General features: G+C 47.1%; 1 protein-coding gene across 2 annotated transcripts in view; it reads right to left on the reverse strand.

Moving 5' to 3' along the window:
* The window catches only part of LOC118506433 (heparan-sulfate 6-O-sulfotransferase 2), an 80008-nt gene that overhangs the window by 25248 nt on the left and 29633 nt on the right, over positions 1–25127 (reverse strand). For both annotated transcript variants that reach the window (XM_036043551.1, XM_036043552.1), the window contains exons 4-5: positions 12561–12960; positions 8360–10263 (exon numbers count right to left, since the gene is read on the reverse strand). In XM_036043551.1, coding sequence (XP_035899444.1) covers positions 10125–10263; positions 12561–12960 — 539 coding nt within the window. In that variant the 3' untranslated portion in view covers positions 8360–10124. The remainder of the gene's footprint in view (positions 1–8359; positions 10264–12560; positions 12961–25127) is intronic.

Raw genomic sequence — 25127 nt, forward strand, 5'->3', positions numbered from 1 at the left:
AATATTTGAGGACCCAAGAAACTCGCCCGAAGGTCTCGATGGTATACCTAACGTGTGTGTGCTGCTCTCATCGTCGTAACGCTCACGTGTTTCGAGCATAAATGGTACGAAAAGTTGGAACATGAAACTGGTTGCTACTAAGAAAATACATCCTTCGTAGAAGCGCTATGAGATTCAGATAAAGGATGATCTAGGAGCGTGCGTGCGTTAACATTGTCCCTCATTGGCCATTAGATGTCGCCACATCTTCTCGGAACAGCGTGAAATCTTCCGAACTGTCCATTAATGTCACCGACGGTGTGACCACGTTGGGGAACGGGTAGCCAGCCAGTCGGCCATCCGGTCGGATGGTATAACATTACATTACTACCGGCGCCTACTTTCGCTTCACCCCTTAAGGTCTTGTATCGCCCGACAGACGTGGGTCCCTCTCTCCCTCTAAGAATTAACGATGGTCACTAATCAGAGAACAGCTTTCCTTAGTACCATCGTCGTCAGACGTCTCTGCAAGCAATCACTATGTCCAGCCGAAATTGAGCTTCCCTCCTCTCGGGGTGATGTGACCTCCTTTCGGGAAGAAAGCGAAAAGCTAGGGACTATTAAACCGCTAGCCGGACGCAACTGGAGTCGTATTAGCTCCGTTTTCGATGGTGGCTAGTGAAATCTAATTTAAGACAACAGCACCCATAAGGACACCAATCGCCATCGGGCCATATTGTCAATGTGCTTCGGTCAGCACGCATATTACTTGGACAGCCTACTCACAAACGTGACTAGAGGAACAGGAACAGTACAGTGTGGTCAATAGGAACATGTACTAGGAAGTTCAAAGGTTCGCATATTGTATAAAGAAGTTCGATTTTTTTTATCACAAAATTTTGAACTGTTCTGGGCATTTAAGGGCTTCGGAAGTGGTTCATATAAAGAACAGCGCTGCTAACAGCGATTCAAAATTACTTTATAATTAAGTCAGTATTCAAACGTCCACCATTTGTTCGACGCCGGGAAATAGGCAATTGGCAGGTATGCGGTTTAAAGCACTTTTGCTTGTAATTTTTCTTGTCAAATTATTGCAGATCGTTGAAAGCTTCAGATATCAATACAATAATTGTCTTAGGGTTTCAACATACATTGGAAAAAATATTCAAAAATGTGATTAAAAATCATCGTACATGCTCATGTTGGACACACTGTCGACTTACAGTAGGTAAAGCATTAGATGAATCGCACCATACTAAAGGACGAACAAAAAAGTTTCAATAGAGAAAGACCGAATTATTATTACCACCTTGGGCAATATTATCATCGTCGTGATTCACGATCAATAGACTACACACATAAACCGCATCCCCCATTCTGATGGAACACTGGGGATATTATTGCTGTAAGAGGCAGCATTTTCTTCTACAAGATCTACATTTCATGCATAAGAAAATGCAAAGTCGAAATAGTTAACTGCAATGATCGGAAAATGGTGTCTCGAAAAACGAGCAACATCAACGAACAGTGGTGTCATACTTTCATGATCGTTTAAAATTACAACCGTCATAATATGACACAGTTTACTACTGCACAACAACACCATATTCAATCATTTCACCATTTCGTGAAGCTTTCGGTTGGTCCCCCGGCAGGCGCCCGAAGGCAGGCAAACCTGTGCCAAAAAATCGTTGCATGAGAAAATAAAAACCAAACGTGCCCTGGGCCACATAAAGGCCCGCACGAAACACGCGAAGAAATTATCCGTAAAAAATAATGTTATTCGCGCTGATTGCAACGTTTATGTCGCTAGTGACACGTAACACCGTTGCTGCGAATTGAGCGTCGAAGAATCGGACAGGAAAGCGCTCAGCCAGCCAGTGCACCTATGAGCGCGGGACAGGCAAAATCATTCCGCATACGACACACGGAACATGACCGCTTACACATTTTATTTCCACACTTCCTACTGGCGGTGGGTTGGTTTTATAGGTTCGAATAACATCCACCACGAACGTATATATATAGAAGCCCTCCCTTCTAGTAGTTCCCCGGTGCTTTCTGGTTCGAATTCCGATTCGTTTCGATACCTTGCATGCGAACATCACACCATCTCATCCCTTTCTTCCAATTTCACTAATTGCTAGCATAAAACCGATAATGACATTACGATGATGGCCATTCCGGAATCGTTATCTGGTCGTTTTCGTGCCGATGCCGGGTCGCGACAGAACGTGTGCCTCCCCGGGTGATTGTTGGGTTTGGGTTGGATCGATCTGAATGAAGAAGAACAGGACACGGCCGCAAACCACGCTGCTTCGACGAGTATATGAAACTGGGAGTATTTTCCGTGTGTTTGGGTGCACGATCTGGGTGGAAAACGGGGAACGAAGCTGTTAAGAGAAGGAACATCGAAGAAGCAAAAAGGACATCGATAAACCGTGAGCGGAAACACCGGTGACCTAACCGTCATCATATTCGATTTTAGGACGAACACACGCCCCGTGCTTTGGCACGTATTAGAAATAGTGATTTTCACCTAATTCGTGAAGAATTTCTGATACAACATTGATGAGCAAAAACGAAATAAAGGGATCATTTTCCAACTGCCCAAAAGTTGTAAAACAATGACCACTGGTGGTTCGAAAGCTTTTGATGTTGATGGTTTTTTGAAGCTTACACCAATTTGGGGTTTCGTCATGTTCGAAAATGAAATTTGAACACATGGGGGATGCGTTGCGCTACGGCAGGTCAAACCTAATTCTAATCTCCGACAAAAAGGATTCTATAAACAAATGACTCCTCCAGAACTTCTATCCATCCCTTTCGATAGCCTTATGGGCCATACACATCACCCAAACGTTCGCTAGCATTGGTTGAAAATCCGGAAAGGTTATTTAGCTAGTCTACATAATCCTTCAACACATGATTTGACACGGTCCGTTTGGTATATTTCCACAAGCGGGGGTTTTTCCGGTCAACGAAACTACCGGTTTTCCCATAATGCGCACACGTGTGCACTAGCCCGTAATGATGGGTTTGGTCCAGAAGAGCAGCGAGAGCAAAAAAAAAAGCAGAGCTAGGAACCTTTTTGCCTTCCCGGACTAGATCCATCCATCTGTCACAACCCATATCGAAACTTTGCCACGACCACCAACCGCGCGCGTACATCAGAAGATCTAAAAACACACACACACACAGTCGAGATGGTTTCGCTTCGGGACTTCTCACCGTAAGCAACCATATGTTGCCATAAAATGGTCGGCCCGGTTGATCGTCAATAAACCCGAGCGCACATTACAGCCCAACCCGCGGTTGATGAAGTAATTGAGGAATGGAAATGAGTGACTTTTATGGAACTCCATTTCTTCTACACCCTCGGGAAAGGTCCTTGGAAAGGTCATTCCAGCATTAGACCGGCGCCGAAGGTAACGTCATTGAATGAACTCCGCATGGCTCTTCAAAAACGCAAGAGCTACGACCCATATTCCATCACCGTAGGTTATTGGTTTTCTTGTCCACCTTCCCACTCTCTCTCTCTCTCTCTCTCTCTCTCTCTCTCTCTCTCTCTCTCTCTCTCTCTCTCTCTCTCTCTCTCTCTGTGTATCTTAACCCAAACGATTTATTTATGCTCATTTGCAAACCGCGACAGACATCCTTCGCCACGGTCCAAGCAGCTGTAGTTAATGAGCGACCATTGAACATCTGACGGACGGGCACAGATAGATTTGGGAGCCACATAAAAACGTCCATATAGGAGGAGATGGGTGGTCGTCGGGGCTGAGGAAGTGAAACACACACATACACGATGATTGATTCCGGGTGACATTCCGGATTGGTCACCAAGGTTGGGGGGGAGGCTACCCGCTGGCGGTTGGACGACCCCCGGCGGGGCTGTGGTATAAGTGATTCGAACCATCAGAAGCGAAATCAACAGAACACATCGAAGAAATTTATATCGGAATAAATTATGCAAATAATGTCATCGCGGATTGTGAGCTTTACTGGCGGCGAGAGGGCAAAGCTGGTTCGCAAGGTAGAAAACAAAACAGGACCACACTCAACGGTGCGCGCGCGCGATTGATGCATCGAAGTGGTTTTCGTATCGTGGCTCCTCTGTGGCATAAGCGTCGAAATGACGGCTTTTGCTTTTAATGAAATTAAAATTGTATTGCATTACAAGCACCCACCAACCGGGAGAGACTGTGTGGTGTGTGTATGCCATTTTCGGTGGGAGGTATTATTAAGGACTATAAGATCATGGAAACTGCAACAACGATAATGGCAAAAGGTCACAGGGAACCACTCAGAAACTCCAACTCCAACCTGTACTGGGACATCCAATCAATGCAAATGTAAGCGATGGAGTTATTAATAAGAATTCCAAATGGGACCACGAAACGACTCCTCGATTAAGCAATTTTTATAATGATTTTATTTTTTGTTGTTGCGGGTCAGCAGAGTTAGTAGTGCATGGGGAAGCCGATCGGTGAGTTAACATTACGTAATTAAGTAGAGCAGCAAAACTGCAATTTTTCGCTCGATATTACTACTAAACTAAAAGGTAGGTAGGTGAAAGTAAGAGAACATTGCTTCCCTGAATTTTCATCAAGTAAGGAAACCAAACAGACGAGCCTAGAGACGTCTCGGCTAGCCATTGCTGGCTTTGTGTGACTTAATTTTACCCGTAGTAAGGGTGGTGGCTTTGATGGGATTTGAGCCCCGGTCCTGCCGTGTGAAGACCGGCGCCGTTATCACCGGACCACCCCAGTCTCAGAAGCAAATCCAATCAAGTCGATAAAGATCCATCCATCCTATGTATTTGAAGCTTACGAAAGGATCGAACAACCGGAATAAAACCTCGGTTTGAAGACTAACGAGTCGAAATTATGGTGACACCACCAGCGTCACTGATCGCAAAGGTGATAAATGATTGTTCCTTTCAAGACGTCCAAAACTTCACCTATCTATAGCGCAAGGGAGTTGACTCCAAAGCTTTCTTCATTCAAAACAGGTGTACAATGCTGGAACTGTATAGAACATAAATAATCCCAGTACTACATTCACGGAGTCTCACGCATCTACGCATCTGAGACATGGACTCAGTCGAAAACTGACGAAACTCCCTTCGCCGTGTTCAAGGAGGATATTTGGACGAATATTTGGCTCCGTATGTGAGGAAGGATAATGGAGGAGTTGCCACAATGACAAGCTTTAAGATCCAAGTTAGACTCGCTAAGCTCCGATGGACTGGTCATGTCACGAGAATGGTACCAAACGATCCAACCGTAAAGTTCTTTTAGGCTGGTTCACATAAACATTGGAGGCGTGGCACTCCATTGAAATGGAGTGATAGATAGTGATAGGATTTACAGACGATGGGCGTTAGACTGTGAGCGGTATCGAGGACTTCCACGGAGCGTAAGTAAGAAATCAATACAGACCTAGCTTACAAAAAAGCGTAGCAACTACCTACGTCACATACGCGCACCGCAAGCGCTAAAGAGGCCACTCAAAATTTGCATAACGATAATGTCCAGAAGCTATTAATTACACTTTTTATATTTTATCAGTTTACCTCACTGCTGTCTTAAAGCTATCTCAGACAGATCACATACGTCATATATCTACTATACATTGTACTTCAATCGCATTCACACGAAAATGCAAAACAAATTGATTTTATCCGTTGATTGCAATGCAAATATTTACGCAAATCTTCAAATGGCGTTCATGCGATAATTTCTTACACTTAACCATTTGTTCACCTTTGCAAGCAAATTTGTGTGCCTTCTCCGTTTTGTCAAGCAAAAAACTAACCGATAATACCACAATGATCAAAATGGACGTTCAACTGAAGTTGGACCTGAATTCGTTCGCAATCAACAACGACAAATGACAAACAATTATCATAACACGAACGGGTCGCCATTAACGATGATACCGGGGGATACTGCACCAAGAGGTCGCTCGACTACTTCGATGTGAAATGACCACTCGTCGCGCTTGGGGATTGTTCCAGGAAATAGTTGAATACAAATTGACGTAAAGCAGCACTTATATTGCATTACTTGGCTACGATTGCACAATACGCAGAGCAACACGTTGCATTCGCAGCAAATTAATTCATCTCCCGCGCCGCTAGTGCCGATCGTTTCTCTAATTCGTCATTCATCAAAACTGAACCGGGATGATAGGGTAGCTCCCCCCCCCCCCCACCGACCGACGTGGCGCGACTGGGTAGTTGAATTAATGAATTTATGGTTTTATGTCTGCTGTGAGGTTTTATTCCTACCTACTGCCACCCTCTAGCCAAACGCCGGTGCCTTCTTGCGTCCATCTGTAAGCGATGTTGGGATAGCTGACGACCATTTAGTGGCGACCAATCAGCAGAGCAGACACACCCCGACCGCGCCAAATGACGTACGTCGCTGGCTTGTTGTTGACGAACGTTTGTTTTAGCGAAGCATTTGCCGGAAGCGAACGACGCCACGACGCGAACATTTTCTAGCGATAGGCCTATGGAGAGTGTCTTTCCCACTAGGAGATGGAGATGGAAGCGTGCAAAATGAGAAATAATTGACACAAACCAGCGGACCCCCCACCCATTTGTCTAGTGCTCCGTCCCGGAGGGTTCATAGCAAGCCGCTCAATGACGCGTCCTCAGCCGTACCAATGAGAATGATTTGTCCCAGGCTCCCAGGAAAAAGAAGAATGATAAAAATGTATCTCGTCAGAAGTGTCCGGGGACGGTGGATTGCCAGAAACAAGATGGAACACGGAAGGGAACGGGGAGATACAGGTCAGACACAAACACTGGTGTCAATAGCAAATTAAGTTACTCGACGCAGAAACAGCGCTCACCATTGCGTACGGTGCCCGAGCGATGGACGCGAGCTAATCGAGCAGGACATGATACCGTGTCAGCTCCGGGTCGGGCGGTGGTCATCATCCTTTCGGTGTCTGCAACGTATCTCGCGCCCAGAGGCCCGCGTACGACGAATTTCGTACGACAGATGAACAAATGGACGACGAGCTTCTCTTTTCCTTCTTTCTCGCCGTTTTTTCCCAGAAACCCCCTCCCACACCAGGACCAGGTCCAACAATTTGCCGAGTCTCCATGATATAGTTTGTCCGTTTGTTTTTTTTTCGGGACAGAGTTCGGGTCATCAATACTAGGCTTTAGAGAGCACGCACGCCGTATATCAAGTCCCGAATGAATGTTTTATCGTTGCCGCTGCGAACGAGGATGGTAAGGATATGGTGCTGCTGAACGATATATCCAAACAGGCGGAAGGGATCGATTTATACGAAATACCATTTGCGAAGATGTGTGATGGGAATTAGAAACGCGGAAAAGGCCTTTTGCGAACACGGTTCGTCGGATGAGGACGACTAGCCTGATTACGTTTCCACACTCAAGCATGCAGACCGAGACACTCTGCCGCACGCTACGCCGGGCGATGATCTCGAAAAACCGTGCCGAAACGGGTCGTGTGTACACAGCTCATCTCCTATAACCGATCGAATTGGTTATGCCCAACTCCCTAACCTAATTCTCTCTTCAGCTCATCATCATCTCGGCCAAAGACCTCCAGGGATATCGGAAATGACCGTGCGCGTCCGGAAGCGGCGCCCGCGACCCGTTACTTTCACTATCGATAGGTTCGTGTTCGTCGAGCCGGAAAGAACATACCAAATCGCTTCCCGCAAAACGTACGCGAGGACATTTCATAATGGAAACCCGATGAAACCGTGCCCTTTCGGTCAGAGGGGTTGGGGTGGGCGGAAGTGCAGTGGCCCAACGTCCGGAGCCCAAACAGAAAATGGAATGGATTCACCCTTATTGGATTACGGCTTCTCGTGCCACAAAATAGCGTGACCACCATCGAAACCGCAACAACAGCAAACACACGCACAGCAGTAGTAGCCGGGGTTGGGCGGAAGAACATAGGCGTACGATAGTGTCATGCTCTTATCCTTGTGCGTACTAGAGGCGACGGTTTCGATACTCAAACTCAATCGAATGTTTAGCTCACATCCCATTAATTCGTATCACTGAGAGATCCCGAGTTGAATGTACGGGAAAAGCAGTTCATTATACTGCCGCGCATTCAACGAAACTTTTCGTGACGAATTGCTGGAAACTAAACTAGGACGAAAAGCAAATAATATTTATGTTCGCATTTGTTTCTCACAAATCCATCTCCAAGAAAATATCAGAAGAAATATACATCATCATCTCTCAGTCTGATGAAACGGCTTTTCCAGCATTAATCACTCCCGGGCGCGCATTAGAACAATCTGCCGATGGGCGCCGATGGGTGTCTTGGGTGAGAATTTAAAAGCATTTTTCAAAATGACTACATTATCTACTTACATGGCGTTACACACATCCATTGCCGGTGACGCGAAATGAAGATGACTGGGCGTCCTAAGGACGATGCTGCTGGGTGAAGGAGCGCGTGCGAGAGACGCACATGGCACATGGTGACATGATGACAGGTTACATTAACTCGTTAGACCCGAACATTTCTGTGTGTCTGTGAGTGTATTGTACGAGTTTCACATTTCACTTTAGCATCACTCGGTGGTGTGTACACGGCGGCGCGTGCCTCGCTTTTCTTCTTCGCCGCGGATACCCCCCGCCGCCGTCCAGTATCATAATAAAACCGTGCACACGAACGAAAAGGCGCGGGGGCTCACTTCACTCGTCGGGTGGTTTTTCTTGCATTTTTGGTGAGTCGTTTCCAGGGGGTACGGTATCACAGTAGGGACGACGGAGAAACAACGGAAGTCAATCTTCACCGCATTCCGTGGCCACATCTCAGATGTTACGAATCACGAGCGAGAACCAACACTTGCTGTACACCACACACACCGTCGTCCTTTAGCATGTAGCTTTCCCTAATTTCACTTCACGACAATTGCTCTTTTCACACGATTTTCTTTTTCGTTTGTTGAATCCACTACACTGTCGGTGCGTTTTATCCTTGTTTAAAACTCTTACCACTCGCACACAGACCGCTGCTTTAGAAGCGAACAATTTAAAATTTGCCATTTTTACACGTGTTGCCACCATTTTGTGTGTTTCCCCCTGAGAATGCATTTGTGCGGATATGCCTACACGGGCGAACGTTTGTCAGGATTTGTGTGTGTGTGTGTGTGTGAAGTCCGCGATAATCATTCCGACGTTGGTTGTAGCTAACGAGTCCGGTAAAATCTACACTGCCTGTGCCCTAGGACAGTTTTCTTAAAGCTAAACTAAAGCCTTACACAATACCACCAGCAATCACTGCTTAACGTCTTCAACGCGGGTTTGGACGTTGGAATCGCATTACCCGAACACAAGGAAAGCTCTGCACGTCCAGCGCGTTGCTTTTCGGCTCCAGCGCACGCACGTATGGCAAGTCGATGATTATTAAGCATAATGTGCAATCCACCACCGGCAACCGGATTGAATAGGGTTTTTTTAAAAAGCTTATACCGTCACACCTCGAAACTACAGCGCGGTCTGGTGGGGAAGAGGTGACGTCCATTTGCCAATAATCTATTTGATCCTCTTTGCCACAGCTTCCTTTTCGATCGATTCACGGTTGACGGAATCGGTAGCGTTCCGCATAAGTGTATGTTACCGTGCGCAGAGCGCATTGCGCACGTCGATAGCTCTAATCCTTGTAGTCGCTTCACGACGATTCCTATCGCTGCAACAGCTTAGTTGCATCGACCGTCGGCGGATGCGTATCCTCGCGCTTGCGGATGCGTTGCTTATTTGTCTTCTTACGCCTACGTTCACTGCTAGGACTAGTCGTCAGATTGAGCTTAGCACTAATGGGGTTGTCAACGTCACCGTGTGACGGTCCAGCGTATCCACCACCACCACTTCCGGCGCGCTGATGATTGATTGCGTTTTGATGAGCGGCGAGGGCGGTGGCAGTCGCGGTACTGTGGTTGCCACCTCCGCCAGACACTGCTGCTGCTCGGTACGCTGATGGTCCGAAGGCCGGCAACGGTCCACCGCTGCCACTGTCCGACCGCCAGCGCCGTCGACCTCCTCCTCCTTCTCCGCCAGTGGTGATGATACGGTCGCGGTCGTCCTCGCCGGATGTCATCGCCGGAGCCGGACGAGCCCGTGGGGGCCGATATCAGTGATGCTCGTTGCTGGGCATGTCGTCAATGTTGCTGTCCCAGTTGAACTCCGTCACGCCGTTCCGCACGCCCAGGTTGCCGAGATGCGCAAACCGGACCTCGAAGTCGTTATCTTTGGCTTTGAGTCTTTCGAATCTGGGTGCGAGACGATCGCACAACAACCGTGGCGGTCCGACGAACACCGGGAACGAGAGGCAAAACAAACAGAAGAATATTTTAGTATGGAAAGCGAATCGTGTGGCTGGTGACGGTAATGGATTGTCAACTTTGGGACTCTCGGGTAACACAGCACCACACCAACAGGTTAATGGCTTCGTGACTTCCTGACGGCGCGATATACTATGGCGGCGCACGGGGGGACGCTTTTTTTTACCGTGATTTCGTAATTTATTTCTAGCTGCCACTGAATACGATTATACGCGGGACTAATCGATAAGCTAATGGCACCCAAACAGCGCTCATTTGCTCTATCGCTTTTGGTTTCGGAGTTTTGGAACAAGGATACGCAAAAAGCTTAAAACGTTTAAAGTCCAACGTGCAGGACTATTTGTCATTAACGTCTTGAAACATTTCCAACTGTCCTGCACCGGACCTTCATCGGAAGGAACCATTTAACCAACGCTTTACACCCGATTTTATCTACCTCCTTCGCTAGTAAACTCCCAACTTTACAACTTCCCAACCTTTGCATCACAACCCTCCGCCACTAATCAAGTAACAAAGCAGCAAACTAACAACAGTTTACAATTTAATAAAGTGTCCCCTTGCTATTGCCCGCTTGCGCTAAAAAAGTCATAAAATAACCGCCGGTCCATAAACTTCCCCTTTATCGCGATGGTCAGTTAATGCGCTTCGCTAGCTTAATCCGCTCGAAACGACACACGGTTAAGCCGCAAATGCAATAGCGTTACTACACATTTCTTACACTTCTCTGCACTGCAGCACCAGCAGCACTACACACAGGCGAACACCATCATTTCGGGGAAGGTGTCAACAAGCGAAAGTCTTCCACTAGCTCGCTCATGAAAAATGGTTAAGCCACCGATTTACACCGCTACCGAGCGTGTCCGCTAAGCAAATGCAACCCAAAAGCGTCGTGGCGTGCGGTTGTCTCATAATAATTCGCTGGCTTTTATTGCGCCAACCGTTTGGAATGGCAAGTCGTGTTTAGAGTTAATAGTCGATTTGGCGGTCGTGCCAAATATTGAAGCCCCCCCCAAAAAAAAAAAAAACTAGCCAAGGCAACACAAAACTAAACACTGCAAAGCGATAAACGCACTCGGAACACTACTGCCTGGATCGGTCGGTCCGTTTAGCACCTTTTGTCAGGATTTGTAGTAGCGATGGATAACATGGAACCGTTTTGCCAAAGCTGCCGGGGACGTGCGACGAGTGTATGCTGGTAAGAATTTATGTTGCTGTCACAACGAACACACTATCGTGTAACTGTCTTCGACTGTCTGTTAACTTCTTGGCCTCGATTTATGGTAAGATGCAGCTGACGAGCAGCTAAAACACACACTGACCCGCACGGGGTAACTCTTATCTCCAGTAATTTATCACACTTGAACGAGTGCGGTGAAGATTATGTTTAAGGTGAAGAAGCCGTACCTCAACAAGATTAGTTTTAACAGGGCGAAGCGACCGGCTGGTAAGTCTTTAGCATGCACCGGCGGCGTAGTTTCATGCCCGGGAAGGATACAAAAATCAAGCCATCGAAATATGCATTCCGGACGGAAGCACCGTATGATAAGTTGCAGAGAACATGCACCGCCGGTCTATCTAGCGGCGTCGTGCTGCTGGCGGTTACGGCACGACGGTGCAAGAACCTGAAGCTGAAGTAACAAGCGAGGGAAAATACAATTGTACAAACAGATTGCATGTCAGGATGGTATTAGACATAGCACCACCGCTTTAGTCCCTCTCTCCCTGTATCTCTTTTCCCATCAGAGGTAGTACCTCTGCTACTTCTACTACTCCCACCCAGGCAATCAAATGTTCCAAACGAACGCTTTTGTGGAGCACTTTCAATTAATAACTGTTCCGCCCAGAACGGGAAAGATACATCGCACAGGGCAACGAGCGTTTTCTTCTCTACGTCCTGCGCGTATCGAGCATGGTCTTGGAGCCACCGGAAGAAAATACAAACTGCTAAACGAAAGTGTATCTAGAACCCTAGACCGGATGATATTGGGGGGTTCGGGTGAGAAAGTTCTTCCGTACCCAACCCGTTCGTCCGGCCGGCCGGTTTGGGTTGCACGCGACCAACCGTCCGTTTCGTGCTACGGCGCTGATAATAAACGGGCCCGTGGCCGGAAGTGCCCACTTGCCACACGATACTAAAATTGGACCCCCTACCGACGCCTATGAATCCTTTTCCACCCCTCGCTTTCCCCTCCTCCTGTTAAAGGATTATATGATGGTGGTGATACCTTTGGAACATTAGCTTCTTCGCGAACGCGTACAGCTCGAGGTCGAGCGCGTTCAGCTGGTCGATGCGGGTCCGCTGGACTGGCGTCAGGCTGTTCATCGTCACCGTCGACACGGTGGTGTTGTGCTGCTCGAACGGTATCGCGAACCGCAGGTTGAACGTTTCCTCGAAGATGTACTGGGAGATCTTCTGGTACTCGGTCAGACCGAAGTAGGACATGGCCGCTAGGTTGCGCTTGGCGCTGGCCAACATGATCCGGTCCCGTTCGGCCGACGGCATGTACGTTTTGTTGTAGCAACCGACCAGGGCCAGGTCGGCGAGCATGCGCGTCTGCCGGTTGGCGGCCAGATTGCTTTCGCACCCGGCGAACTCATCCAGCGCCACCCCGTTCCAGTTGGCACCTATGCAGGAAGAAAAGATGGAAGTGAAAAAAGCATCAATAGTAATTGCAGAACGATGAACGACAGCTGTGCCGGCCCCTTTACACGACAGGACCGGGGTTCAAATCACATACGGACCGTTCCCCTCTAGTGAGGACTGACTATCCAACTATGCGATATCAATAAGTCTAGTAGGCCAGAAATAACAGGCATGAGCTAAGAGGTCGTTAGGCCAAGAAAGAAGAAGAAGAAGATGGACGATTTTTTAAAACAACACAACAAATATGTCACTAAAGCACTTCACGAACGTTAAAGTGCCTGGGTCCGGGAAAGGTGACAAGGTTTTCTCACGCTGTAATATTACACACTATTCATTTGCACAGCATAATTTGGGCACCGTAAAAGGCCACTCTCCGTCCACCAGACTTGGACACGAGTGGTTTGTTTAAACAAGCGGTTGATACCTTTGCCAGCGAACGAGAAAGACCGACCGCGGGGTCTAAAAGCAAACGTGAGTAGCAGGCGAGGTCATAACCAAACATCTTGCGCGCTCACCCCGAAGGCCAGTTTGGCTGGCTGGCTGGCTGGCTGTGAAGGATGTGTGTTGTTCACGTTGGAACCCTGGATGCTGTGTGTATAACCAAACAATCAAACTCTCTTAAGCACTACAATATTTGATTACATACGCGCATTATTGAAACAGTCGGAGTATGCCGGAGTCAAACATGGCGCGCAAGCAGATGAAAATCATACAAGTGTGTTTTTTTGTTTTGTTTCGTTTTGCCCTTCTCCCCAATCCCCAAACACGAAGAATTAAGGAACGGTGAGTCCCTCAATTCAAAGTTCAAAACCCGAGCACATCAAAAAGACAATAAAAATGAATAAATTTCATTACCAAATATGTGTACGGGCTTCATTTTATTAGCGTCATAAAATCGTCAACCATTCTGGCGTTGGTTCCTTCCTGGAGGAGATCTGACAACAGGAGTGTATGTTAACACACCGAAAGGTGTCGCAAGCGTGTGTGTGTTTCAATTCGCACAAATTAATGTTGATTCGATTCAATTACGTTGCAATGATTGCAAGCGCTCCTCTTGCACAGCGCGGAGGTGCTTGATTGACATCCACCAGGATCCACAGAACTAATACAGTCGCAAAATGTACAGTGACTGCTTCCGAAGAATTTTACGTGTTCGTGGCACATCAGGAGGCCAACATTTGCACCACCCTTTTGAAAACGACGATGCACATGAATTAATGAGCTACCACCATGTATTGCGGAGGAAACACGACTTCCACAGCTCTTGGTGAACGCACACCACAGCGCTGCCATTAACAGAACTTTCACGGTGTTCGTATTGTTTGAAATGATTGGCGGAATGTTTGTACAGCAAAGCCAAGACCTGTTGGAAAAGACAGTCTCTAACACGGAATAAATTTAATTACGTCTACGATGGAAAGTGCTGATAGCTGGTTACTCATCTAACTAAATCTCACCACGAGTCACCACCATCATCAAAGGCAACGGCGAATGTGTTTACGACGCCCTACTGCTCGAGTGCAACATTTTAATCCTCGAATGGGTGGCAAAAATCTATCAATTCTTGAGTAATTGTGCGCTCGAGAGCACGATTATGCTGACGACGAGCACGACGGGCACAAATATTGATAGTAAACTTCACTTTACTGGCAAACACCTAGTGTCGTCTCGTCTGTGACCCATGAGAATGACGGTGATATGGAACGGGGGACCACCGTTTGTTGCCGGTTCGACACGATTGATTGCACAGATCAATTTCGCAATCAAAATCATCATCCATTCACATTGTTTTATTTCTCCGCTCCCCCATTTCACTATGGACGCGAGGCAGATTATCATAACCGTTCCGTCTGCCTGTCGTTAACCCGGGTGGTAGTGCGGTCGTGCTATGTTAACCCTATCAAAACTTCTCCCTTCGAAGCATGCATACACCTCGTGCTCTATCATCGGTGGTGTGGAGACAATCGTTCTAGAAACACTGACGACGACGACGACGGATGACCAACGCCACCAAGGTGGAGAAGAAACTGCAACCGAGCAGAGTAATCTCTGGCGTCATAAAGACGTTTGCTTTATACTGATGTCTATCTTCCAGTCGTCATTGTCATCGTCCTGTCGGAGTCCTATTCGGGGTGTGTGTAAATGGAACGATTTTTATGAAAATCCATAAGCATTAAATTGCAACAATATGAACTTCACCACCGCCGCTTATAGTTCATCCGCCGACATTCTTCTTGTATGATCCTTCACCGCGGACAACACCTCCGCACAAGACACGACACACAAGACACAACAGTTCGCACAACAACGAACACGCGAAAGGCCAACCCTTCGGGGAACCATTTCTTGAGCATCAACCGAACTCAACTTCCACCGTACTAGCGTTGGACGGGAGAGGGATATCATGATGTCTCGCGCGCGGGTTAAACTTATTCGGGAATAGATTGTGTAGAAGACATTCCACCCGTCGGGAGTGCCGCCACCGCCGCCATTGTCCCGGGGTATGCAAATTTACAATCGTTGATATTACTTTTCACCAACGTGGCAGTAGACCGAGCCAACGAAAGAGAGCAGCATCAATATAAAAGCCAACCGAGGCGAGTCAAAGCCTCTGGGTCCTCCGAAAAATACAGAACCCGATCCGAGAAGTGGCTTCTGGCGATGCGAAGAATATCATCATGGCGCCAGCGAGTGTTAGCTTTCGTGTGTGTGTGTGTGTTTCTAGTAGCTCCAAGTTCCAAGAGATGGTATTCCTTCGCTCGTTCTGCTTACACTACACGCTTTCTTGGCCGTTTTTTTCTATTTTCCTCCTGATGATACGCTTTACCGCCATCGCCGCGCAGCCAAAAGCTCGCTTGAGAAGCATCAAAGCGTGTAGGAAAACAATTATATTCGCGAACGTTGGTGCGCGCGGTTGGCAAATACATTTGGGAGCTGCTCTCGGCAGGGTCACACACACAAAATAAAAAAACAGAAAAGCACATCCGAAAAGGAAAACCATCGCCAACCGTCTTGATGATGATGGTTCGATGTTCTCTTCTCAGCTCCATCATTTGTCGTTCTGCGCCTCGTCAACGGTTTTTCGTCCCCAGGACCCGAGCGAAGTAATGAATGTGCAATACGAGACGGAAATGGAAATTACATGGAACTTTTCATTCTCCCAAAAGGTACACCACGCCGATGCTACGTTCCCGAACAACTGAGAAGTAAATAATTCCCCAAACGCGCCATTCGATGATGGTTCCGTTTGAAGTACATTCGAGGACATTTAATAGAACGGGGAGAACTCCAACAGAACAGCGTTGACCAACGGCGCGTTTGGAGGAAAATTCCTCTTTTCCGGAGACGTGGAAAAACGTGGAAACTACCATCAAACTAAAATTGGATGAAAAGCAGTGCGCTGGGACAGAAAAATAAATTCCCTCAATCCCGGGTATTCGTGGTCATTCTATCGTACCTAAGTACATACCCATTCCCAATCTTGCCCCATCTTCTTCTTCGTTTACTTTGCTCAGTTAAGGAGACCAAATTTGACGTACAAGTTGTTGCAATGAGGCATTTGGACGGTTTCCCTTGGACTGGAGCATTTCGGGACAATAATCGGTGTTCCGTTTTTTTTACTTCTTCCGTAATCTACACAAGAAACGAACCTCCACCAAGGAGGCCGTTAGAGTAAGGGGGAGGAGGATGGAACCAAAGTTTGACGCTGCGTTGGACGGAAATATGATGCCAGACCGGCTCTTTGCAGCTTCATCTTCGCCTTTGCCATGGGCCGGAACGCTGAAGAGCAAGCTTTTGTCAAACAAACGATTATAACTCAAACAAAGTATATCCCTCCAGAGATTGTTCGACATTTTCCCACACACACACACTTACTGTACACATCGGTCGATGGTGGAAATGAAATTTACTTTCCTTGGTCCGGGTTTTATTTTTCTATCCAATTCCATCCCGTACACACTATGGATGGTAGCAAAGAATTATTTAAGAACGAATTTTCATTACTGTTGTAACATTTGCAGCAGAAGCAGCAGCACAACCGCACTACGACTGATGGTGGTGGAAAAGGAAAAGAAAGGGGAAACGGTTGGCTGGAAAAGCCCCCTTCTTCTTGTGTCACTTTTATTTTCCAGGTCACTGAGGATTGGGAGACTTTGTATGATCGTGTTCGTTAGCTCGGGAACCAGGCGCTCGCCTCCGTATACGCCCGGGCTCTTTAAATCAAAATCTCAATTTTCCATTTCTTTTGTTGCTGTGTGACAAAATATGGAGTCAATGGGTGCGTGAGATAGGGTAAGGTGAGGTAAAAGTCGAAAAATGTGTTACTTACTCCTTCTTGCTTCCGGAAAGCCGGCAAATGAGAAGGAGCTGGCACTGAGAGAACTCGGCGATTTCGACTTCCGGATACACTAAGGAGAGCCAAACACGCACGGCTAGCCACACATCAAACTTCCATTCGAGACTGCGAGTGTGTGTTCACACAGACTGTGTGCGCATCAACCCGTGGCACGATTATTTTCTTATGCAAATAGATGCATGTTAGGGAAGATTAAAAACTTGGCCATGAATTATTCATTTCCCATCCTTTGGTGACGAGAGAGCGTAAGGAAGTTTTTCGCCAACATTTTTTTTTTTGCTGCTGCTTCTGCTGCTGCCGTTGTCCGTCGTGGACTTTTGAGACCGCAAGCCGGGTCTCCCTAACATGAAAATGCTCGTAACATCAGGAGACCGGTGCTCTACCTTATTTGACAAATCTCGCCATCATCGCCAGGCGTAATCAGAAACGGGCTTTCATTCGGTGCGCCACGCCGAACCTTATTGGTAGCTGGATCTACGGCCGGAAGGAAGGGGAATCACCTGGTGCAAGGCGCCACGTTCTCTTCCGGCATTATGAGCTGATCATATGCCGGTTGAACAATTTTTGCAACACGGGTGGCGCGCTCCACACTTTCTTCATTCCAGTTTCATTCGAAGCTGTGCGGAGTAGTGCGCGATAAGCAGAATGAAAACGATATCCATTTTCCATTTTCATGAGCCCTTAGTAGTCGACCGGGAGCCTGTTACAACACTGTGTTCTTCCCGCTCAGGACACGAGCGGCGGACCAAGAGAGAAGGCACAAACCGATGACTTGCAAATAACATATAACCACAATCTGTAACTGGGAAAGATGGTTCTGGGGAAAGAAATTTGCAAACATACTCCCCCCTCGGAACAACCCCATATCGCTCTCTGTGTCGAGAAATGGAAGGAAATTTCTGCTCCAATTAAAAATAATGAGGAACGGTGTCGATTTGCCAGCCAGGGAAGGATCGTTGTCCTTGGTGACGTTGTCAAACCGTAAAGGGAGTGTCGTTGTGCTCAGGGTTTGTTGTACTTTATTCGTAGAAAAGGTAATTTTTGTTTGTTTATTAATTATGAAATGGTTGAACGAGGTACATGAACATAAAGTACAGCTTATTATTGATGAATAATAAAATCAAAAGGGATTTCTCGATCGATCGGCAAGATCAAAAGGCATTGAACCTAGATTGACTTCTTGAAAAATTCTCCGATTAGTGATCTCTGATTCAAATAGTGACCATATCCCAACGATTTAAATATCATTTTAACCAAGTTTGCCGAACCTGAAAACAGATTCGGCAGTGAGTAATCAGTTTTTTTTTTAATCATTTGAAAGACCTAATTGTGAAAATGTTCACGAAAGGGGGTGGTTGTGATATATTTTGAGGATTGAAGTGAGCCTGTGTGCACTCGTATCGCTGGTCGGTTTGCAACTGTGTATTCGTTTGTCCATAATGATTTACATGTAATTCGAGTAGTTCGTGTAAGTGTATAACAGTCGAGTAGTCCTAATCTTAATCCTTAATTGTCTACTGTTTAATTCGTGAAATTTAAATGCATGCTCGAAAATTGTAATATTAAATCCTGTAGTTCAAATGCATGCAAGATTATATAATTATTCTAATTCCCACATTCCCGGCCACCAAAGAAGGAACTTCTTTAAATTTCATGCAAATGTGAATTCAAAACTAATCGTGTACTCCTGACGCAATGCTTATCTCCTATCTGCCTGTTATCATGTGTGTGTGTGTATATGTGGGTGCGTGTGGGCGTGTGTTTGTTTATCTTGATCCGTGATTGACACTTGTGAATGTAAACAATGTAGCGTGGTTTACAAGTGCGCATTAATCAGTGCATGTGGTTTCCGTGGTTTCAAGATGACTTAGCGGGTCTGGATTTGGTAGAACAGCTAGACGATTAGCTGCGCGGACGATATGCTTCCCTGAAGCAGTGCGCAGTGTAACAACGCGAACTACCCCGTCCTTTCCTGGATGTACTGCAACGATGCGCCCCATGGGCCAAGAGGTAGGATGAACATTGTCTTCCTTAATAATCACCAATTGATTTTGTTGTAGGACGGCTGCTTTACCGGAACAATATTTGGCCCGGGCTTGTAACTGTTGCAGATACTCCGGATACCATCGGGCCCAAATCGATTGGAGATGTTTTTGTACCAATTGGTATTCCTTCAGGTGATTGCTCGGCGTATTGGTGTAATCGATGTCTGGTACCGCTTGCATATTGCCACCGACAAGGAAGTGGCCCGGTGTCAGTGGTTCTAAATCACACGGCTCATCGGATAAAGGTGTTATTGGCCGTGAATTTAAACATTGCTCTACCTGGGCAAGCAAGGTAAGCATGTTCTCCTGCGTGATGCTTGTAGTGCCGATGGTTCTAATGATGTGTTTTTTAGCTGCTTTCACCGCTGCCTCCCATAAACCTCCAAAATGCGGCGCTCTCGGTGGGATGAATTTCCACTTCATCTGATTCGTCGCGCACCAATCAAATATTGCAGCTCGATCGTGTTCGTCGCATTTAAGCATCTTGTAGATGCGATTCAGCTCGTGCGCGGCTCCCTTGAATGTGGTTGCATTGTCGGAGTGAAGTTCCCTGATTTGACCGCGGCGTGCAACCAAACGACGAAGTGCATTTATGAATGCTGTTGAGGTTAAATCGCCAACCAGTTCGATGTGTACCGCTCGTGTTGAAAAACATACAAAAATAGCGATGTATGCTTTGATCGGACTTCTGTTGCGGATGGTTGGTTTTAGGTAGATTGGCCCGCAGTAATCCACTCCGCATACCGAGAATGGCCTTGTTGGTGTGACGCGTGATGTTGGCAGATCGGCGATAGTTTGTTTGATGAGTGTTGGTTTTACCTTAAAACACGCGTGGCAAGTGTGGTACACGGATTTGCACAAATTGCGACCACCAATAATCCAAAATCTTTGGCGCAGAGTAGATAGCAGCAATTGTGGTGCAGCATGCAACTTTTGCAAGTGAATCGAAACAGCTAGTAGTGCGGCAAGTGGGTGCTTTGAAGATAAGATGACCGGGTGTTTTTCTGCTTCTGTTAGTTGTGCGTTAGTGAGCCGGCCACCGATGCGCAGGATCCCGTCGATGTCGATGAAGGGTGAGATCCACTTCAGTTTGGAGTTCTTTGGAATCTCTTTGCCCTTCTGTAGGGCTTGTATCTCCTCGAAGAAAGTGTCTCGTTGTGATAGGTAACACAGTTTGAGTTCTGCCGCCTTGAGTTCGTCCGTAGTGAGAGGTGGTATGTGTTTTGAATGTGCCGTATTTCCCTTGTGAAGCTTCGCGTTATGAATAAAGCGCAAGCCGTATGCAACAACCCTTTGCAGTGTGTGGTAAGCCGAAATTCGGGAAAACAACCTGTTCCGAAATTCGCAGATTGTAGATGTTGTTGCAACCCGTGGTGAAGTTAACCTCTCCTCCTCTGCGCTCTCAGCCTCGTTTGGTGGTGAAGTGTTTTGTGGCCAATCTTCAGCGTTGCGTGCTAACCAATGTGGCCCGTGCCACCAGCGTTCACATGCCAATAGTTTCTCTGGTGTTAAGCCACGCGAGATGTCGTCTGCTGGATTGTCGGTGCCTGGAACATGCTTCCAGCACTGTATGCCGGAAGTTTGCTGGATTTTAGCCACCCTGTTGGCTACGAACGGCTTCCAGCGATTTGGTACGGAGTTCAACCAGTGAAGTACAGTCATTGAGTCGGTCCAACAGATTGTAGTAGCAGAAACCTTCAGTGAATTAATCACCTTCTCGTGTAGGAGTGTGGCCAATCGCGCTGCACATAATTCCAACCTAGCTATAGAGTGTGAGTTAGATAATGCGACGACTTTCGACTTGGCTGTTAGCAGCTGTACGGTGACTCCTTCCAAGCCTTCAGCGCGGATGTAACAACAAGCGCCGTATGCTAGTTGTGATGCGTCAGCAAAGATGTGTATTTGCAGACTTGTGGCCGTGCGTTGAGCTATGTACCGTGGTATTCTCAGGTTGCGCAGTGAGGATAAGGTAGAGTGGAAGTTCAACCATTCTTGCTGTAGGTGCGATGGTAGCTCGCTGTCCCAATCCCACGATCTTCCGTTCTGCTTTAGAGCCCACAGTTGCTGCATGAACATTTTGGCGATGATGATCGTTGGACCCAGCAACCCGAGGGGATCGAATATTTTAGCTATGTATGACAAAACTAGCCTTTTTGTCATGCGGGATGGTGTAGGTGGTATATCGATCCGAAAACGTAGAGTGTCAGCAGCTGGTTCCCACATGATACCTAACGTGGAAACCTGCTTCGAATCCTTCCATTCATGCGTTAGTTGAACTGCTACATCTTCAGACGGCACGGTTTGCAATGCTTCGGTGCGGTTTGAAGCCCATTTCTTCAGTGTGAAACCAGCTGAATTTAACATGCCTGATATCTGCTTCTGCATTTCAATCGCTTCATAGATATCATCGGTACCCGTTAACAAATCATCAACGTAGAAGTCGTTTAGGACAGCGTTCACTGCCAGCGGGTACTCTTCCTTGTTGTCAATAGCAGCTTGTTTCAAGGTCCTTGTAGCTAGAAAAGGAGCTGATGCTGTGCCGTACGTAACCGTCTGTAGTTCAAAGGTTGAGATGGGTTCAGCAGGATCTTCTCTGTACCGGATGCGCAGATATCTACAATCATCGGGACTGTGTAAAATTTGCCGATACATCTTCTCTACGTCGGCAGACAATGCGATGGCACGAGAACGGAACCGAAGGATGATCGATAGGAGATCTTCTTGAACGACTGGTCCCACCATGAGTTTGTCGTTCAACGAGTAACCACTCGACGTTTTGCACGATGCATCGAACACGACGCGAACCTTCGTGGTTGTGCTCGACTCTTTAACAACGGCATGGTGTGGAAGGTAATAGTGATCTATCGAATCATCTGCAGGACTGGTAAGTCGTTTCATATGCCCCAACTGTTCGTATTCTCTCATGAATTTGGCATACTCCTTTTTCATTGTAGGATTACTGTTCAACCGCCGTTCCATACTACGCAATCTACGATCAGCTATTTGTTTCGACTCTCCTAAAACGACATTAGGATTGGGGTTAAAAGGCAAACGAACGACATACCTTCCACTTGTAGTGCGAACAGTTGTTGCAGCGAAATGCTTTTCGCAAGCATTCTCCTCGACCGATAGCACAGGATCCTCGGCTATGGTTTCGCTCTCCCAGAATCGATGCAGGATCTCCTCCAATGTGGCATCGTGTGCAGAAAGATGACACAGCCGCGGACCGGCTGATATATGATGAGAGATGCCGCTGACAACCCAACCGAAACGGGTTTCAATCAGCCACGGCTTGCCTCTGCCAATAGAGCGCTTGCGACCGGTGTGCAGCTCCCAGAACGTATCGCCTCCGATGACGATATCGACTTGCCCCGGATGATTAAAGGTGCTGTCCGCCAATGCCACATCCGGCATTTCCCATGAAGAGATGTCCGTTGGTGAAGTAGGAATGTTTGTACATGGCGTGTCCAGAACCAGGAACGCCATTTCCGTTGAGAAGGGTTGTGTCTTGGAGTGAACGGTGGCGACGATCGAACCCTTGACCAGCTGTACCGAATTGCCGATGCCCGAAACAGCGACGTTGACCCTTTTGCGACTGGTCAACAGCCTTCGAGCTAGGTCTTCCGCGATGAAATTCGATGTGGAACCCGAATCCAATAAAGCCCTTGCTTCGTGGATGTTGCCGTAGTCATCCTTGATTTGGATGTTTGCCGTTGCAAGGAACACATTGTCGTCATCCGTTTGAGCAGACATTGTAACCGTTGTGGGAGGAGTGTAGCGTGGAGTGTGATGCAATAAGCTGTGATGACGCTCCCGACATATGCGACACGAAAATTCCGATTTACACTCCCTCACCTGATGATTGCTGCTCAAACAATTCCAGCACAGTCGATTCGTTGCAACAATGTCTCGTCGTTGCTGAACTTCTTTACCTGTGAACACTGGGCAGTTGCGCAAAGTGTGACCTTCGGAACACTCCAGTGGACACTTTGGCGGTTGGATGAGGGCAGACGAAGGAACAGGAGCCGGGCGAGAAGTAGCTGCATACGCGATGAACCGTCGTTGCACTGGCTGCCGACTGTTGCCGGCCACCTTGGTACCACCAGCGCTTTGATCCATCACGAAAGTGTTGGTCGATTTCAAGATTTGGATCCGATCTTGAACAAACTCGATCACATCCTTGTATTTGTCCCGCGTGAAGTGTACCGAATGCTTTTCCCAAGCCAACAGCGTTTCCCGATCTAACTTCATAAGCAGCATATTCGACAGCGGTGTATCCCACGAATCTACCGGTTCCTTTAACTTCACTAATCCGTTCACGAAGCGCGTGAATTCATCCACCAAGTGGGAAAGCTTATCCACGCACACCGAATGCACTCCGGGGAGATAGTGCATTTTCCGATAATACTCACGGATTAGTAGACGCGAGTTGTCGTACCGTTTAAGCAGAGCAGCCCATGTGATTGCGTAATTGTCTTCCGTTAGAGGTGTGTGCTCGAAGGGTAGTGCAGCCTCTCCTTTTAGCGATGAAAGTAAGTACTGCAGTTTTGCGATGGACGGAAGCTCAGGCGAAGCGTCGATCATAGCAAGGAAGCGATCGCGGAACGACAGCCATTTCGTATGATCTCCATCGAACGTTGGAAGCTCGATTTTGGGTAAGCGTAGGTTTGATGCGTGCGGTCGACCAAAAGCGAGTGTCGACGAAGCCAAACCTGTCGTATCGTTGACCGCTCCTTCTTCCTTGGGTTGATTTGCACGTAAAAATGATTTCAGCTTCCTGCAACGTTCCTCGAAGTGGATTCTCTCCATAATGCACGCTTCGATTGTTGCATCACTTTCGTCGAGTTCCTCCAGTTTAGAAATAGCGGCGAAGAACCCTGCCTGATGCGATTCCAAATTCTCTAACACCTCCGGAATCTGTTGGGCGTCGTTGGGTTGGAAATCCGTCTGGAACCGCTCCATGGATTTAATGCTTTCCACAGCAATCCTTTTCTTCAACTGCACTGCCTTGATTTTCTTATCCATTGCTTCTCGAAAATATCACACGAAATATCACACGACGGTAACGAACAACTCGTTGGCGCGAAATTCGAAATGGTGGAGTGTAACCGACCGTTGCCCTTGACGCGGGGCCGAATGCGATGGCGAATTTGTCACGTAATGACTTGCACAATTTCCGTATACCGAGTTCCACTCTTGGTTGCAGAATGAAACTTCCTCTCCGTATATCACGATCCGGTTCGAAGGACCAACAAATGTGAAAATGTTCACGAAAGGGGGTGGTTGTGATATATTTTGAGGATTGAAGTGAGCCTGTGTGCACTCGTATCGCTGGTCGGTTTGCAACTGTGTATTCGTTTGTCCATAATGATTTACATGTAATTCGAGTAGTTCGTGTAAGTGTATAACAGTCGAGTAGTCCTAATCTTAATCCTTAATTGTCTACTGTTTAATTCGTGAAATTTAAATGCATGCTCGAAAATTGTAATATTAAATCCTGTAGTTCAAATGCATGCAAGATTATATAATTATTCTAATTCCCACACTAATAGATCACGCTATCAACCAAAACAATTTATGACGGATTCTGGCTATGTTTACTGTGATGACTTAGAATATATGGTCCATAAATCACATACACATTTAGCGATCCGGTGGCCACGGCGATAGCAGCGCCGGCCCTGAACGGCAGGACCAGGAACCAAATCCCATCCGAACCGTTCCCAAGTAGTGAGGACTTAACAAT

Source organism: Anopheles stephensi, chromosome 2, assembly GCF_013141755.1.
Source record: "Anopheles stephensi strain Indian chromosome 2, UCI_ANSTEP_V1.0, whole genome shotgun sequence".
In the NCBI taxonomy this organism is placed as follows: Eukaryota; Metazoa; Arthropoda; class Insecta; order Diptera; family Culicidae; genus Anopheles; species Anopheles stephensi.